The sequence below is a fragment of the Thrips palmi genome, unplaced genomic scaffold (assembly GCF_012932325.1).
Source record: "Thrips palmi isolate BJ-2018 unplaced genomic scaffold, TpBJ-2018v1 HiC_scaffold_18, whole genome shotgun sequence".
Classification (NCBI taxonomy): Eukaryota; Metazoa; Arthropoda; class Insecta; order Thysanoptera; family Thripidae; genus Thrips; species Thrips palmi.
This window is the reverse complement of record NW_023144627.1, coordinates 2,717,251-2,737,131: the sequence shown is the minus strand read 5'-3', so window position 1 is coordinate 2,737,131 and position 19,881 is coordinate 2,717,251. Positions and strand designations below refer to the sequence as shown.

At 44.0% G+C, this 19,881-nt stretch overlaps 1 protein-coding gene across 1 annotated transcript; it reads left to right on the top strand.

The window, feature by feature from the left end:
- Positions 1 to 2,204: 2,204 nt before the first annotated feature.
- Positions 2,205 to 15,321, top strand: LOC117644589. Its single transcript, XM_034384166.1, has 5 exons — positions 2,205 to 2,290; positions 3,251 to 3,463; positions 5,950 to 6,111; positions 9,169 to 9,345; positions 15,128 to 15,321. Exons 2-5 carry the CDS (start codon positions 3,371 to 3,373, stop codon positions 15,290 to 15,292), a joined length of 597 nt encoding a protein of 198 aa, XP_034240057.1. The 5' UTR covers positions 2,205 to 2,290; positions 3,251 to 3,370; the 3' UTR covers positions 15,293 to 15,321.
- Positions 15,322 to 19,881: the final 4,560 nt, after the last annotated feature.

Genomic DNA, 19,881 nt, shown 5'->3' with positions numbered 1-19,881 from the left:
GAAATGGACTTTTCTTGTGATCGCTACCCGTCTGTAAAAGAAATAGAAGATGACGGAAATACCATGGTCCCAAATTTGCTGCAAATGCTTCTGACAGAAGTCGTGCTAGCACGGAAACGGGGTGGAGAAGAGAACTATGAGAAAAAGTGCCTCGCTATTGCTCGCAATATCATTTGTGCTGCAAGACCAAGGAGTTTTGTCTCTCCCATTCATTTAGGTTTCAGTGTGTATGTGCATAGAAGCATTGGCAGCAGGGAGCTTGTGGATATTGTTAAGGGAACCGAATAAGAGGCGGGAACCAGAGAAGCACGTCTATTCCGAAAGGACAGGGCAACAAGAATGGCAAGAATAACAGCAGCAGAGTCCTTAGTAACGGGGGAGGGTTCGAGCGCGCATGCGCGGGGTGGTGCCAACCCTCACAATATACTCCACTCAATGGGTTTTTGTGCTTCGTACAATGAGACATTGAGGTTCGAAGATACCGTGGTTTTTTCTTCCCCACCACGCATTGATCCTGATTCCTTCGTACAGTTCAGCTTCGACAACTTCGACTTCAACATCCATACTTTGGACGGGCTCCACAGTTGGCACTGCATGGGCGGCATCCGGTGCGTGACCCCGGCTGGCCCGAACTGGTGCGCTCCCTTGGCACCATCACCCCTTCCACCACCCCGCTGCTGAGGCTGCTGGAGATGGCCGGTTCGGGCACCATCAGAACAGTACTCAGTGCCCTTCGGCGTGCAACCAAATTTTGTCCTGACTATGTTGACATAATTGCCTACAGATAAAAACTTCGTTCGAACGAGAACCCGAGTTCTAACCGAGGTTTCTGGGAAGGTTTTTACTAACTTTATAAAACTTGTTAGAATTTAGAGGCTTTTCCCTTGGTTGTAAATAATCCCGGCGAGTCTCTGATAGCCTATGAGCTGAACTTGAAGTAAATTAAGACTTGATGGGTTTGCACATGTTGTTTCAACATCATGATTCTTTGTCTTTGAATTAGTTTGTTTGTTTTCAGAAAGTGGCATCTTTGGAATGCGAAGCGTGAAATGATCTAGTGGTCTAAAGAAGGGAAACAAAACCGAGCTGGAATTTCTATGGCAGGTGCTCGGCCCAGCATTTGTGCCCTCTGACCACATCTTCTGCCTGCCAAAAGTAAAAGAGGAGGAGATGTTAAAACAAGAATCTGATGAAGTGATCGAAACTAATGTCAAGCCAAAGTTATACCTAGCTGGTTCATTTGAATTTTTCTGGACCGTGGGACCACCGCTGCTCATCCCATCCTGACCCTCTGCGCCCGTTGACAGCTTCATCCTTTTTATGCTGCAAAGAGGGCAGAAGGTTTAATGCTTGATTCTGAAAGATGAATCCAAATGTATGACACGCCATAGAAATAACGCCCTTTTCTATCTCTGACAGTCACCAGTCTTTCCGTCCGTTCATGCGTCCCGCTATGTTGGGGCGGAAGGATTATTTGACAGAGGGACGGAGAGTAAAGGTAAGGAAAAACGGTCACAAAAATTTTTTTGTGCGATTCTTTGTGGCGACGGAGGGGACGGAAGGGCCCGGAAGGGAACGGAAGGTGACAGAGGGAAGGGGACGGAAGGACGGTACCGTGAACCAGGTCTGAGACGGAGGGCGTAAGGACTGAGGGACGGGTCGCGCCCTGTGTGTGTGTGTGTGGTGGGGGGGGGGGGGGGGCAAATTAGCCATCTCGGAGGGTGCTAGCCTCGCCACGGGGGCCATATCACCCCGTCGGCCACAGGTCTAGCACGAGATCAAATATAGCCGGGCAGGGGTGGGGGCCGGAACGGGCGTGCAGCGCTTTCACAGGAACGAGAAAGAAAGTAACGTGTTACTCGTTACTTTTGTCTTCTCGGCCTCCTGTTACCAATGTCATCGAACCGAAAATTTTCGAACCCTGAGTCTTTTTCGGTAGACATAAAAATAATGCCACCAAAATATTTTTGGGAAAGTTTCTAGAATACATATGTGCACAATTTCATTCAAAAAAGAACGCTAACAAACCCTGTACGGGCAACCGACATAATTCAGTTGAAAAGTGCCACTTCGGACGTCGTTCGGGCCTAACCGCGCAGTGCTCGTGCCTTCCAATGGCTATCGTTCGGTTCGATCGTTCGACTGGGCCGGACATGCTGCCAGCCATGCCATCCGGCGCATCGCAGCCTTTGTCTAGTAAGCGGGTGAAAACAGAGTCACCACACGCCAGCGTTGCGGAGCTCACCTTAATTGCCGTTAAACCTGGTCCTCGGGGATTTCCAAGGAAAAAGTGAGCCGCAAACCAAAACTTCTTCCGGGAAGAAATTGCCATCTTCTCGCGTTCTCTACATCATACAACCCACAGCAGACAAAACCCATTCGCTGAACCCATTTAAAGGGGCACAAGGATACGTGGATATAATATAAACATTTCTGCTTCAAAATTTGCATCATAAATGCCTCAAGAATGTGTCCCAGCTGGACACCCAGGCACACTTATGGTATGTGTGTGCACCTACCATCAGAGCACCTACCTTCAGAATCCTAAATTCATGTTTAGAACTGCAGGATCGCATAAAATTAAACGTCTCTCATCAGAAGTTGACGGCCCAAAGTATTTTCTAGTGACAATCCCACTGAATCGTGTCATCTAGGAAGCTGTGAGAATTGCCCTGATGACCTTCAACTTTAAGAGATGATCGAAATATATTTTGGAGAGGAAATGATTGAAGAAGTTAAATATTATGATCAGTGGAAATCGACAGACTGCAGTTAGATGGCGTCGACTTGTTTCTTAAGACAAGACTTTTGGGATGTTTTCTTCAGGGAGCTGCAACTGCTGGTAACTCATGATCTCATTGCACACCAGCAGTCTTCATTTTATTAAACCAACATAAATAATCTGGAGGAAGGAGAAGTTATGATTAATGGTGGTTTTGCGGAGAATTATACTTCAGTAATTCAAGAGAGTGCGCATCGCCATTACATCAGTAAAAAGCAAGCAACTATTCAACCATTTACGCTGCAGCGTGTCCCATTCGTACCCCTATCTTGCTAGTCCGAATTTTCATAGTACATATAACGCAACTCCAAAATTATTTGAGTGCCCATGGTATTAAACAGGGTACCCTATTATTTGAATGCATTACAAACACTCCAGCTCGCCATTGCAGACTTGTGGAGATCTTATTAATAAAATTGTCCTGTTATTACCCCAACTAACCCTTAATTCCCATGCATTATCCCTCAGGTTGCCGTCTGTTTGGTTCATCAGTTCTACACAAGTGCCAACGGCCTGTGGGCGTGATGTTCCGGGCAGACCAGTGAAGTGCTTACTCAGTTCTCTTTTCCGATTCCCTCTGGAAGCACCATGCGGTCCAAGCTCCATTTCGTGGTCATGGGAACTCTTCCAGCGCTGTTGTTGATTGGTCGTGTTTGCTGCAAGAACATTAATACCTTCGCTGTAAGTGCACCTTCGCATCCACTTTAGAGTTAACACCAACATCAATTCCTTCCGTTGAATCGTCAATCTTCGCCATATGCTTCGCAAGTCTGCCACTAGGTGTCGCATGGTACACGGGGATCGCTCTCAATTCCGTAACATGTAATTATATCTTGAAACGTGAGGAGATAGTCTGCGCGTTTTATGCGAAGTGCTGGATCGTGAAAATAATAGCAAATAGTTGAAGAAAAGAGCGATTTTGAAATTGACAAAACTTAATTCTCTGATTTTGCTTGATGGGAGTCTACAGGCTGCCCTCTGGTACACTGGTAAAACTGGGGCGTAACTCTAAGCTTCACTCAAGCACAAAGTTACGCTTGAAGACGTTACGCTTGAAACGAAGCGTTGTCTTGAAATTCCCCCATGCATTTAGATAGGAGGAATCTTGGTGGATGAGCCGGTTACGCTTGGTTTCAAGCGCAAACTGATTACGCTTGATAACAGAGGGTAATACTACGCTTTAGTTTTGCCAGAGTAGGGTCAACACCAGATCTCTCTTCAGGCAGCAGCCCATCTGCTTCTGAACTCAGCAGACATCCTGGGTCGCTTATTATTTGCCTGGTCTCTACTGCTAGCGTCCTCGGCAATTCACTCTCAAACAGGGATGATACCCAACGCTAAACGATACCGGGGCCGTTACGACAGCAGTTTGCACTTATGACTGAAACTCAAGAACTGTGGCAACTTTTTTATGATCTAATTTTTCTTTGCATTTCATTACATACAGGGTGAGTTTTCTCAATGTGTCAATAATTTGTGGGGAGCTAGGGCACCCCGATGGGATCATTTTTCGCCAATGAACTAGTGGGCGCAAACGTCTCGGTACAGAGATAATTGGCGTTTTGTAATTGGCTTTCCCGCCGCCGAGCTAGGCAGACCATAGCGCCTGCCCGCGTCGCGGGCTGCCTACCTTACCGGCGCGCCGCAGCCAGAGCGCACCGAAGCCGAAGCGCTCGGCCGAGCGCCGCCGTGCCGGGAGAGCGCGCTGGCTGGTGCCAGGCGCGCTTCCACGCCTCGCCGCTAGAGCGCGCCGTGTTGACTGATGCTGACGCTGTCTTCGCTGACAGCAGAAAACACCCCTGAGGCGCTGACCGAACCAGGCAGTGCAGCACGAGTTGGTTCAGCACAAAACGTAATGACAACATGGATGGGTTTGCGAACGAGGAGCTGGCGCGGATGCGCGCCCTGACACCAGCGCGCTCTCCCGGCGCGGCGGCGCTCGGCCGAGCGCTTCGGCTTCGGTGCGCTCTGGCTGCGGCGCGCCGGTAAGGTAGGCAGCCCGCGACGCGGGCAGGCGCTATGGTCTGCCTAGCTCGGCGGCGGGAAAGCCAATTACAAAACACCAATTATCTCCGTACCGAGACGTTTGCGCCCACTAGTTCATTGGCGAAAAATGATCCCATCGGGGTGCCCTAGCTCCCCACAAATTATTGACACATTGAGAAAACTCACCCTGTATTCGTTTATAACTCTGTAATGAAAGTTTCAACAACATATAAGAAGTGAGAACTTAAGCTTCACTACAATGTTATGGAATTAAATTATTTATACTTTAATAGTGAAACTTTCTTACCGCACCCAAGTAACAGACTTGCCTTTGCGATCGTTAGGAAATGAATAACCTCATACTGCAAAGTCAGCTATACTCTACAAATCAAAGAGTGTACATGGTACGCTCTAACTGGAGCATGCCTGCAAGCACGCTCTAACTAGCGCATGCCTGCCAGGCATGCACTAACCAGTGCATACATGCCATGTACACGCTAACTGAAGCATACATTTACTGCATAAGGGATAGGGAGTTTTCTGCATCAGGAAGCGTGTACATGGCATGTATGCTCTAGTTAGTGCATGCTTGGCAGGCATGCGCTAGCTAGAGCGTGCTTGCAGGCATGCTCCAGTTAGAGCATACTATGTACACTCTTTGATTTGTAGAGTAAAGTTGGTTCCATAACCTTTATTTTTTCTTACATGTAACATCAACATTTAAAAAAAAAACTTTTCCTTTTTAAATTTGATTCTTACTTAAAAAAAAAAAATATGCCGCTTTAAAAAAAAAATGCTCTTGAATTTTAAGATGCAGAAGTTGATGGTTATCACTGAAAACGTAATGGTCGGACACATGGCCAAATTATGGTGTGACAAAAAGTCACGCCAAAAATTGGCGTGACACGAAATTCACGCCGAAAACCGGCGTGACATGTGAGTCACGCCCTCATTTGGCGTTGAATGACAAACGCGTTTTCTGAGACAAGTCACTCCAAAAAGCGGCATGACAAGTAATTCACGCCAAAAATCGGCGTGAATTTTTGAGTCACGCCGAGCTATGGCGTGACTTTTCTATCATGCCGTTTAATGACGTGGCACTTTATTCACGCCCCTGCAGCGGCACGAAGTCACGCCGGTAGATTTTCAGTGTAGGACGAGTGGTATGTTCTGTTCCTCAGGGTCCGTACATCGTGAACCTCCGTATGCTGGAGGCATGCCCATCTGATGGAACCCTCGAAATAAATGTTCGACCAACCCACTTTAACCCCAGCAGACCTTTCGACCTGCAGCTGTTGACGGGAAATGTATCCGTGAAGGAAGACATAGAAGACCGTTTCTACGTAAGGCACGCCAGGCAGGCCAGGGGTGGTGCAGGCACACACTAAATGTTATGTACGATTTTGTACAAGACATCATAGTTTTTTGTGCACACGAAATATTCGAACGAAAAACTGCACATTTTTCGCCATTTTTGTAGAAAGTTGTACAAACTTTTGTAAAAATTTGTACGAGAAGTTCGTGTGGACCAAAAACTGTGATATCTCGTACAAAATTTGTACAAAAACATTTAGCGTGTGACGGCTAAAGCAGCGCGCGAAGCCATGCGCGAGCCAGCAAATTGGCGTCCGCGCATTTCGAGAATTTGAAAACTTGGCCTGTGTTCGCAAAACGCTTTGTACAGATGAATACACTCTCAGATTCGTACTAAGTTTTTGTTTGATAAAGTATAAAGATTTGTGCGCATTATATGTGCATTAACGTTTTTGTTTGTTCTACAATCAATATCATCAATTTCGTCTTTACATATACTAAACAAAACTCAATTAATGCGCACAAACGTCAATGAATACTGATAAAATGTCGATTGAAGGCGATTGAAGGATGACAGTGTAGAGCGTGAATTCAAAAGTGCATAAGGCGAGTGGCCTGCCCGCGCGTCTCACCAATTTCACTCCACGTAAGGGAGGCATCCTTAAAGTCAAGGAAGTGCGGCGCGGCCGGGCCTTTTCCTTGAATTTTGATCTTTGGTGTTTTTTTTTTGTGCAAAGCATTCGATTTAATTTGGGTGGTGAAAGGTAAGCACGGAGAAGGGCATTTAGCCCAATGCACTCTACATTTCAAGCCCTGTCCAACTGTGCAAAGGGTTTTGACGACAGCGGTCTAGTTTTCCTAACCTTGAAGAGAGTGGCCCCACTCCACCAAAAATGTCCTGTCAACGCCGTTAATTTATTACCAGTTTTCACTATAGGTTAATTCACAGCCTTTACTGTGATCTACTCACGCGATTCACTGTGATCTTGTTCACGGTGTTCACTGTGATCTGGTTCACAGTAAACACTGTAAACACTGCTGAGCACCGAAGTGCTGCAAATCAGGCTCCAATTCACGGCGTTTACTGTGGCCAGATCACAGTGAACACTGTAACTAAGATCACAGTGAACGCCGTGAACTAGTTCACACCATTCGCCGTGAATTGCATAAGAGCAGTTGCCAAAATTCGGGGCACGTTTGAAGGCCATAGAACCGCAAGAAAAAAATGTGGAAAAGTCGGCTTTTTTCTCGGCCAATTTATTCAGTGATGTCCCACGACTTATATCTGAACGCAGTCGAGCTCCCGGTGCAATATTGCAGAAAGACCAAAAAGCCCCTATCAAAAGTATAGGGGAAAGACACGGAACGTTACAGAAAAAAGCGGGATACGGAACGTTACATTTTCATTCAAACAGGCCTAGTAACTCTCTTGCTGTGAATTAAAACACGCCATTTGGTGTGAGCACCTGTTTTAAGATTCCTCAACACGTCCCGAAAGAATCATATCTCTGTTTGGTCTAGAACTTGCCCGGGGAACACAAAAGCATTTTAAAATCATGGTCGGACACTACCGAAACATAACCTATAAAACAAGATTCTGAGCTTTCTATTAACTTCTCAGAGTTCCCGTTTGCACCATTCGACGGCAAAAATGCTACAGATTAATCTGACGACAAGGCCGAGAACTATCAGTGGAGTGCAACGCGAGAAACCGTGATAATTCACATGTAACGTTCCGGAAAGTCAACCACGGAGGACATTTTGCGTTTACAGATTGCACCCAAATCGAGCTCGTAAAAACGAGTTCAGTAACATGTGTCTGATAGATAAAATAATAAAGTTTCCGAATATCTTCTCAGAATGGTTCTACGTTCAATATTAGCTGAAATATAAGCATCGAAACTTTGAATTTGTGGACGGGGGACATGCCGGAACGTTACAAAATGACCCTTTGGAGCACTTTATCGACATCTTCTGAATTGAAAAAGTGTTGACTTAAGATGGATGAGAGTGGGCGACGTCGAGCCCAACACAACGCACCAAACCGCATCTCAATACGTTGAAAAATAACGATTATAGAGCCAAAAGACACGAAAGATACCCTTATTTTGGCAACTGCTCATAACAGCAAGTATTGGTAATAAATTAACGGCGTTGGCAGGACATTTTTTGTAGAGTGCCCGCAGACGCGGGCATGAGGAGCCGAAGAATGCGCTGTCGTCTTAAAGGAGGGGAACTTGGCCTGTCATTCTCCCCGAACCTTTTGTTGCCTCAAATTAGCCCGAGTGAACTAAGAATTCGAGTCAAAAAGCGGAAAAAAGCAAACAAAAAAACGAACCAGGAATAAAGCATTTTGATTCGGCTTCCGGAATACAACGCTCATTTTCGTGCGCTGTTGTGCACAAGTCCATGCTTTCTGAATCGCATGCATAGGTTGTTGCAATCAAGTGAGTTATCATCACTGAAAAACTATCGGCATGACTTCGTGCCGCTGCAGGAGCGCGAATTAAGTGTCACGCCAGTAAACGGCATGACAGAAAAGTCACGCCAAAAATCGGCGTGACTCAAAGTTTCAGGCCAACTTTTGGCGTCTTGTCATGCCGCTGTTTGGCGTGACTTTTCTCATGAAACGCGTTGTCATTCATCCCAAATGAAGGCGTGACTCACATGTCACGCCGTCTGTCGGCGTGAATTTCGTGTCACGCCAATTTTTGACGTGACTTTTTGTCAAACCATAATTTGGCCATGTGTGCGCCGACCATTACGTTTTCAGTGATGCCATCGCCATCTCGCGATTGTTAGAAGATTTTCCTGACCTCACTTGCACATTTGTCCAAGATCGCGTTCATTGAAGTATATTTTCTTACTTCGATTCCAATCGGATCGGAAAAAGGGACATTCGATTTGCGTCTGTTCTGGCCAAGATTCAAGTCGGGGGAAAATATAACAATAATTCGATTCTACGTACTTGGAATGATGTCACTTTGCGCTCCACTGACCCTGGCTCGGACACGAGATGCGCCAAAATTGTGACAACTTCCCCTATGCCCTCTTAAAGAAACGGAAACTTGTCATTTGTCCAACAGGCAAACATCAACGTGGCCGTGTGGGCCAACAACCAGTGGAAGGAAAATTTCTTCATCATGACCTTTCCTCAGTGCGGCTGCACCGCGGCGCGCGAGCAGGCACCCGACGTGTTCCGCATCATCGCGGACCACAGCGGGGCGGAGATGGACAAGAAGAAGCCCTGCCGCATACCGCCGGTACTTGTCGATTGGACGCACAGTGGGCCAGAAGACCGGTGGAGGCGGCAAAAATTCTACATAGACTGTCAGGAATTTATTTTTTTAAAAAAGAGCAGCTCCAGACAAAAAAAACACTTGGCCGGGGACCCCCTCAGATCTGGCTCCCTCCCGTTTTTTTTTTGGTTCCTCTAGTGAATACGAATTGCCGAAACACAAATTAGGCCGGATCCGACACCGATTGGCTTCTTGGTAGAGGTCACAATCCCCTAAAAATTGCTGTTTTTGAGGGTTTGGGGCTTTTTGGGATCCCGGACCCTGCCGGCCAAAAAATCTACCAAAGTACCTTTTCCGAAAGAACAAGCTAGAGCTCGCCCTTCCGTCGAACCGAGTTGCCAGCTCCGCTTCGCTGCGCCGGCAACTCGGTTCGACAGGGGGCCGGCCCAGCTTGGCCTGCCGGCGGCCTTTCCTCGGGCCTTCGGCCCTCGCATCAGACCCAACTTGGCCAGTCGAAGGCCCGGGCCTTCGGCCCGCTCGCATCACACACCCCGTGAGCGGGTAAAGCAAAGTTATCGATGTACCATCGTGACTTAGGCCCGCCCTTCTATTCACAATATGGGTTGGTTCGCTGAGATGTGGGAATTTGAGGCGCGGGATTTCCAAGATTTTAATGTGCGGCTTTTCGGATGAAATTTTGCAGGCTCATTCAAGATGGCTCTAGAATGGTCCCCAAGAAATATCAAAGCTTAATTCGTTCCAGTTTTGTTTCAAATGGCTTAACACTAGAAGCGCCGGGTTTTCGGATTACCGTAAAGCGCCGAGCGGGCCAATTTGACCCAAGGGCATTTCCGTCGTACATGTCAACTCTTGAACCGTCATTTCGACTCAAAGGGGACCTATAACGGATTTGCAGACCCTTAGCAAGTCAAAGGATAAAATTTGGTGCACAGGGGTCACAGGGGGGCGAGGTAGGCAACCCGCAAACCATGATTTGCTGTTCCTAGTGTTTTCTACAGTGCCTCGTTGCCGAAACGTTTTTGATGATAATAGATGGCATAATTGTAACCGCCTTGTGATCGAGACAGTGAGTTTTAATCAAATTACTGAACCGTAGACCATTAAGACCTGGCCAAACCTTCAAAGCATTGCTGCAAGGCATGCCCGGAAACCAGGATTCAGAGCAACGGACACTCTACCAAAAATGTCCTGTAAATGCCGTTAATTTATTACCAGTTTTCACTGTAGGTCAATTCACAGCGTTTACTGAGAACTGCTCACGGGATTCACTGTGATCTTGTTCGCGGTGTTCACTGTGATCTGGTACCCAGTAAACACTGTGAGTTTGACGCCGCTGAGCACCGAAGGACTGCAAATCAGGCTCCAATTCACGGCGTTTACTGTGGCCAGATCACAGTGAACACTGTAACCGAGATCACAGTGAACGCCGTGAACTAGTTCACAGCAAACGCCGTGAATTGCATAACAGCAAACATTGGTAATAAATTAACGGCGTTGACAGGACATTTTTTGTAGAGTGGAGAAGCTCATAGTAAGGAGGATTGAGTGCTCGATTGAGTGTGTGCTAAAAAGGCTGGAATGTAAGAGACACGTGTAAACACTCTCGGGTACTCAATAAACTCGGCATAACCAGCAAGGCGCGTAGTGGGTCCTAATTTGCGTCCGTTCGTCAACTAGCATTCAGTGATCTCTCACAACCAGGTTTATTCCTGCTATATCCCTGAGATGGGTTTCCGTGTCGTCCATCGTCCTGACCGGCTTGTTCAGACATCTAGGGAATGAATAGTTGCCGTACTAGTTAATAGTTATGGAGGCAAGTGAAATACCTTGAGACACTAGACACGAGAGCAACAAAGTGGACATCGGCATTTTATTTTTATCTTTACGCATGAGTAAGTGATGGAATTATTTGTCTCAAGGATTCGGGTTGAGCGTGCTATGAGTGCCACTGAAGGTAGACTAGCGCCTCAGTGTCCGAGAGACACCCTAGGGCGTTGAGAAGTCAATCGGGTTACCCAAAATGCCTAAGACATTGGCAGTATACGACAAAGGAAGCTGCACGGTGTCTCTAGCCAGAAAATGTATTGCGGGTTGCCTATTTCGTTATAAACGCGGACCTAACGCATTCCTCATGTGACATAAGTCATTTTTAGTGGTGAAGAATCAGTTTATAGCTCGTTACGTTGTGAAGAAACGCGAAATGTGGTCGAAATGACGTGTGGGTCAATTTGGCCCGCTTGGCGCTTTACGGTAAAAGTCAATTTATCTCGGTCAAATATGGTCCGAGAACGTCCAGATTTCGAATTTAGACGCATTTCATCATTCTAGGAAAAGTCAGAAATTAGGGGTCTGCCACTTTCATTTTCAAAAGTCGAAATTACAGTTCAAAACTCAAAATGGGTCAAATGGGCCCGTTCGGCGCTTCTAGTGTTAAATGTTGAAAGCGTACTTTGGGTCGATGTTTGTTACACGCGTGTCGACGTTTGTTACATTTGCGTCGACGTTCGTTACATTCAAGTGGTTTGGGTGGAATTTCAAAGTGGACAAAACTGACATCTATTTATAGAAATCGATTCGTCTGATCAGGACAAACAAAAAATCCTAACATATGTAATAGGCTTGGATGCGAAATAAACAAGTATTTAAGCTTCAAAAGTGCAGTAACAGGCGTCGACGCCGGGGTCCTGGCTGATTACATCCGATTACATCATTACACTTTATAACTAGGGGTACGCGCCGTTTAGTGTGGGCGCGTAGTGTGGCTGAGCGATGCGAATTGACATAGTTTGTACCCCTTGGACTTTGCTTGAGTGGCGAAATGTGCATCTTATGGGCTCATTATTGAGTGAACTTTAGACCAGGGGTACATATGGAAGTGATATTCGTTATCAGCACACCAAAAACTGCTGGGATCAATGTCAAACTCGATTAAAAAATTTTAGTCCAAAATTGGTCAAAATTCGGCTAAATGTGAGTCTGGGAAAAGTTTGAAGGTCATTTTTGAGTTCAGCACACCAAAAACTGCAGGAAGCAATATAAAACTCGACTTGAAAATTTTAGTCCAAAATGACCTAATTTGGGGTGAAAATATAAGTCTGGAGTCGAAATGGAAGTGATTTTCGTTATCAGCACACCAAAAACTGCTGGGATCAACGTCAAACTCAATTTAAAAATTTTGGTCCAAAATTGGTCGAAATTCGGTTAAGTGTGAGTCTGGGAAAATTTTGGAAGTCATTTTTGTGTTCAGCACACCAAAAACTGCAGGAAACAGCATAAAACTCGACTTGAAAATTTTGGTCCAAAATGACCTAATATGGGATGAAAATATAGGTCTGGTGTTAAAATAGAAGTGATTTTCGGTATCAGCAATTAAAAAACTGCAAGAATCAATGTACAATTCAATTAAAAAAATTTAACCCCAAATCGGTATAAATTTTGGATCTGAGGACAATTTAAAGGTCAATATTGAGGACAGCGCACTGAAAACTACAGGGAAACACATAAATCTCAACTTGGAAAGTTTGGCCACAAATTGTGTAGCTGAAGATGAAAATGTAGGATTGGCATTGAAATAAATGTAGTTTTTGTGACTAGTACTCTGAAAACTACATACAATACCTAAGACTCAATTTCTGTATATCGTTACTATTTGTCTTCATGAAGCACCCTCTGTCGTCACCAATTCCCTGATGCCACACCAATGCGAATCCCTCAGTCGAGTAACATTCAATTGCCAGCATTGAATCGCTTAATTGGTTACTCGTATGATTGGGTCACTATTCGAAATCTCTTTTTTCTTGACTGATGAATTCAAAATTTTATAAGTAATATCTATGAAACATTTTGTCATTCTTTCATTGTGAACCAGTGAATAAAACAATATTGATTGGAATACGTTATCACAGTTAATATTAAGAGAGTCGGTTTAGGGTAGGCTGATCTGAACCAGTTAACGGGGACCAATTATTGTCAAATCCAGTGATTCGTCACATAGAGTCCAATGCCAAGGCTACCCAAGGCTTAATGAACCAACATAATTTATCTTACTTAGGTATACAATACTGAGTAGTACCAGTTATATTAAATTCAGTGAAGTTAAAGGAATCGTCTCATTAAATCCATTCACTAATTCACTCACCGCTCAAAACCTGAGTCATCTCTTTGAAGCCAATATCTATTCAAACTCTATTAGGATTAAATATACACAACCATACATTGATTCTATAAATAAACACATGATAGTACTTTTGCACTCTTGTCAGCTTGCAGCATTTCAATAGAATGTATTTCTCGAGTCCAAACTAATTTGCTGCTAATTTCAACACAAGTTATTTATGCATTTCCCTGATTTCCTCTACTATGAAATTTTAAAAAAGAGGATGACACTATAGAAAATGAAATAAGTAGATGCCCACAATACAAAAGGTCAAAATAAAAACATTCTTGTTACAATGATCTGTCAAAGTGCACTGACCTGAAGAAGATTCCCCTCTAACGGGGGAGGGGGGCGAGGGGAACAAAAGACGTAAATCATTTTCACTTCCATTCTCCATATTTCGCTGTGTTGATACTCCAAAGGGGTTTTAATCATTCTAGAATGTTTGAAAACTAAGGCCGATCTCATTTCCAAACCCTTCTGCTTTTTATTTTGTTTTATTTGCTGTTTAGCTTCTGTCCCGTATTTGAGAGCCGCAGCCGCAGGTATGAGAAATTGGTAACTGCTGGCTGACTGCTGCCAACCTAACCATGCTAATGACCTGATTCAAAAAGATGTTTTGAATATTTCAAACGATACTAATCAATGATTTGAAACAAACTCGTGTTGGGAGAAACTAAGGGGATGTTAAATGCGAAATATGAGAGCTAAAGACCATGTACTTGCTGAGAATCGTTGGTGAGTACAAACAGACAGACGCACGACCAGTCAGTTTTTGGTGCGCCCAAACACGGCAAGGGCTTCGCTATCGCTCAGCCAAAAACCATCTATTTCGCAAGGAAATACCAAATTTGCTTGTACGTAACAGACGCTGTATGGTGTAAATAGGTCAAATGAAGCGGCAAACATGACCTTGTCCCAGTATTTGAAAATGTTTATCCGGGGGAGGTCGAAATTACGCGTTGGCGATTACAGGTTTATGATAGCGAGTTACGGCAAAGCGACCTATTATCCTTGTTTTGAACCTACCATACTCCTGTGGAAGTATTTCCACCGTTGCAGTTTTGTTTAATATCAATTTCGAAGCCGAATAGGGTTGGCGCTTGGTTCGGTTCAGGCACAAAACACGCTTAGAGCCGCGAAATACAAATGCCGGTAGCAAGTGACGCAATTTGCGGACAAAACTTTTCTTCCACTTTACGAACGAACCAATCGACTCAAGGTTTCGGGACTTAAGTTAAAATGTAGATTAGAGTGTCCACTCTCGAAAACACACAAAACTTTGGGTGTTTTAACGGCGTTATAAGGAATTAGACTTCACATTGTGTTTCAATCGGGGATTCGGACACCGACAAAACGGCCATTTTTGTACCTTTCCGGCGCTTTATGTGGTACAAGAAGTCAAAAATTTTGACTGAAAACATGTACATGCCTTTCTCTGAAGGTGTTTTGTTGGTCCGTGCAAGTGGTAATTAAGCTAAACATCTTTGATTTTAAAATTTCCACATTTTGACGAACCAACCCCAATAACACTCTGAGAGTGTGGCCAGCATGATGCAGAGCACGTGTGGACTGCGTTCTAGGCCCTTCCTAACATGATTCTAAAGCTGCACTTCTTTGTTGTTGTAGGGATTCTACGTCCTGAAAAACGAACCAGTCAATTTGAACTTTCCCTACTTCAAAGTTATGCCTTACGGGCGTTACATGGCTCGGATAAAAACGCGATACCGAAACAGCAACGTAACTCGCTTTTGTTTGACATTCGATTTCGAGATGGTACAGAAGCCCTCGTAGCCCGAAGCACAGGAGGCCTCGGCAGAAGAAACGAAATGAGAGACCCTCGAGTTGCGCTAACGGGCACGCGAGGCAAAAATGATCAGTTTTCTTTCATGAGACGTTGATTTGGACTGCGGAAAGGAATATGACACAGGGCGGATTTATTCCAGAGGGTGACTTCTCAAAAGTCTCCCGGATGCCGCAGCGCATTGCTATGAGGTGATTGCATTGCTGAGGTGCGCCAAAAATGGGAGAAATCGCCATTAGACATGTACCGTAATCGGATTTCCCTAAAAGAAAAAGAAAAAAAAATCCTCTCTAATAAAGCAAGCCGAACTCGTCTCACTGTCGTCCTTTCCAACCGTCACTTACTCATAATTCCTAACACACCCTCAAAAGCAGAAGGCTAAGGATACTGCGTGGAGACACTAAAAATTACTAGACCAGATGGATTCATTGGACATGACCAAAGTTATGGATTCACGTGTCCATGCACGTATTAAGTCAAAATTGATCCAGGAAGCGGAAGAGGGGAATAACTTGACTTATCCCCAAATTGACTTTTTTATGTATTATTGTGCCTCAGAACGGTTAACATCACTACACCAAATTATTTGACTCAATTCCTAGCAGTTTAGGAGAAAATCCACATGGAAAAAGGGAACAACTCAACTTAACCCCAGTTACGGTCCAAATTTCATTGGAAAATGGAGATAACTCTGCTAAAGTCCACATGGCTCTATTAAGGGGGCAGTAGCGTCTTTTGCACGTGTTTTGACGATTTTCGAACCTCCTGTTTAGACGTTAATATAAAGATAAGTATGAATGCCAGAGGCAAACGGCAGGCACCATTTGAAAGATAAAAGTTTTTACAACATTTTCAAAAAAAATATTTTGTTTTAGCATTGAATTAGGATGTTTTGTGTTATATGCTAAAATGGTCTGCAAAATTACATGGTTTCACTGCGCGCACGATTGCAGCCAAAGTTTTTAACTTTTTACCAATCGGTAAAATGCATCTGAAAAAGCATGAAATTGCCCATAAAATGACCCTTGGGTTTTAATATTGGGCCAGAAAAAATGTGGTTCGTTTCCATCTTAAGTTGAAGATGAGCGTTTCAATAGTTTTTCTTGCCCAATATTGAAACCCAAGGGTCATTTTATGGGCAATTTCATGCTTTTTCAGATGCATTTTACCGATTGGTAAAAAGTTAAAAACTTTGGCTGCAATCGTGCGCGCAGTGACACCATGTAATTTTGCAGACCATTTTTGCATAGAACACAAAACATCCTAATTCAATGCTAAAACAAAATATTTTTTTTTGAAAATGTTATAAAATCTTTTATCTTTCAAATGGTGCCTGCCGTTTGTCCCTGACATTCATACTTATCTTTATATTAACGTCTAAACAGGAGGTTCGAAAATCGTCAAAACACGTGCAAATGACGCTACTGCCCCCTTAAAAAAATTGGCAAAAGGAGATAACTCAACTTGTATTTTTATGACTATAATGAAAAAAGAGTCAAGTAGACTTAACTCCCCCTTTTTTTAAGAACACTAGTTGGAAAAAAGAGCCAACTCCAAAAATGAACCAGAGCAAAGTAGACTCTACGCAGACCTCAGCTCCACTTGAATTGTCTCTAAATTCCTCCTCGTTTGGGAGAACTAAGTGAACATGGTTCCGTAGTCTATTCTAACGTAAAGATTCAAATCACAGAAACCCTCTAAGGTAAAAAATCAATTGTGGGTCACGAATCAATTGTGCACACTAAATGTTTATGTACAATTTTGTACGTGGTGATGCATAATTTTAAACTTGTATGCCGTCGTGCATAAAATTGTGCGTGAATTTGCATAAATTTGTGCATTTTCACGCATAATATTATGCAAATTCCCCGCATGCACAAAATCGTGCAAGTGGCACGTACAAAATTCTACATAAACATTTAGTGTGTGGGTCATTTTTTTTCGACGGGTCACCGCAGACCCGACGGAGATTGAATCGATTTGAATTTCGCGGTAGACCTTCCTCCAACCTTTCTTTGTCTTCCAAAATAGCGTGTATGTCCTTGGAGGAGGGCATTTGTATGGAGTAGCAATTCCCTCAGACATGGCTTGAGCTGTCTGGAAGTTCGTTCAACGGCTTCTACAACTGCCCGAAAACGGCCTCTTCTTCTTCCTTCTTCTTCCCTTTGTGCTACCAACTTTGGAGCCGTGAAAGTGGTTTCAAACGAGACCAAATAATCAATGACACATGCTTTTAGAAATATTGCGAAATACTTTTCTACATAATTAGCGAAATAGAAGGCAATACTTTCGTGATTTACGCCTCTGCGTTGGTACATGAGTGTGGTCTGATAACAGTTCGGTTGGTATGAGTTCAGGTCGTCTGCTGACAGTTCGCGACGGCTATAGGTTAGGTTCCGGTGGGATATGCTGAATACGTAAGAATAATTAGAACTAGGGCAATGAATCAGTTAAATTCAAGTGCCAGTATCGTGGCAATGCGTTCAAAACAGACAGTTGAAAGGATCAATAAACAAATCGAAGAGAACTGATTGGTAACTAGAGGAAACTAGCCGGTCGATCAAAAACATAGCCGTCGCACGACTTTTGTCATGGTACTACTAGCAAAAGACATTAGTAAGATTAAAATATTGGGCATATTTCAAAGCTGCATAAGCATACGAATGACGGTTCGCAAGCCCTTTGGCAAATCATGAGTTGATTTACTCACAAAAAGCAGGTAAAGTGGATAACTGTCACCAACGCCTCTGTCCGCCGTTCGCCATGACACCCCGCCGCGCCGACCGGGCCGTGGTGAGCCGCGCCAAAACAGAGTCTGTCTCTCTCTACAATCTTCCAGACAGCTCGAGCTACTGAGTTATTCGGGATTTAAAGGTGAAATATGAAAGTAATGGTCGGAAAGGGGTGCAAATCGTTCATCCGTGGTCCTTATGGAGCAATATAAGCAACGGCATTGCTTTCTATGTAACATATTAAGGGCTTTAGAGACTGACAAACAGGAAGGTGCACCAGGGAATCACCACTCCATACAAATGCCCTCCTCCAAGGTATGTCCGAGCGACGACTGTGACAGCTCCTATCAGGCTTCAAAGGAAGGCCCTTCAAAAAGTCGTGAAAAAAGCGCCCATCCAACGAGGCGAAAAATCGTGTGTTTTTCAATTTGCCACCGTGAAGCTATTACGAGGTAAAACGGGACGCCCTTGCTGATTTAGGTTCATAATAGGTCAGGGAACATAAATTTACCATAGTACAGCCGAAATCATTCGATGCCATGGTGCGCGGGTGATGGCAAAGAAGCGTTCGCTACCATGTCCGACCCATTATTTTAGACGAATTTTACGGTAGTTTTTCTTATATTTTTTGGTTTTCTACGCTTCTGAATGACTGATGTATCACAGTAAATTCCATTTTTCTGCTCTGTCACATTTAGTACTACGATACGAAGGTTGTTAAGCTTAGGCTACAGCCCCGGATGACAACGCTAGCTCTTACTTCCAGTCCGCCATAAGGCTTTTTTTTGTTGAGGAGGGGGTGGCATTGCGGGGCTTACCTAGCGCCCGGAAGGGGACCACTCTCTAACTGCAGGCTAGGCACCCGAGGCCAGTCCGAGTCAAATCAATCCCTACAGGCTAAATATTCTGACTGAAATAGACTATAAACTGTAGCAATACTTCACGATGACAGGGTGTGGTGTTGGATTGTCTACCACACCGGCGGCCCTAGAATATGCACTATAAAAGTTTCGTCTCTAATCCAGGACGTTTAACTCACATCTGTCTCACAGTGTAATAAGCCTGTTTATGTATTTTTCCTCTTTGAGTAAAAAACGTTTCTGCTTGGTTTATTGAGAACCAGGGACCTTTTATTGATGAAAATAGGAAAATATCTTGCAAAAGTGGCCAATTTACAAGCAAGACGAAATGGCCCACAATTGATATGACCCACAATTGATTCATTGTGCTACAGATCCTGCAGTTTTCACGATTCCGAAAAATAAATTCAAAAGTGAATTCCTTTCGCATCCAAGCAAATCATATCCACATTTGAGCTTTCTACAATGCTGACCCACAACTGGTTCCAAAAATCAATTGTAGGCCAAAACAGACTATTTTTAAAACAGCCACAGCTTAGTAAATAAGGATGATAGACGGGGCTACTATGCTGCAAAACTTAGTCCAAGGACCATAGTGAAAGGCCGCACATGCACTTTTGTCACCAGGTCAAAATTAAAGGCCTCAATTTGGAATTTTCAAAAATGTGACCCACAATTGATTTTTTACCTTACGGAGTGATCAGACACTTCTAAAAATTTTCATAATTATTACTGATGCTTTTTTGACTAACTTCTAATTGCACATTTCATTTGTTTAGTTTTAGTTTTCCCTGCAAAAAGTTTGTTTCTCCTGAAAAATGATGAAAATTGAGTTATCCCCTTCTTCCGCTTTATGGATCAATTTAGAAGACGGTTTACCTGAATCTTACATAATGGTAATTGGCTGAGCGACAGCGAAGCCCCTTACTCCAGTGGCGTTGAAAAACTTTCTGTTTGATAGCACTCCTCCTGAACGGTTCGGCCGAT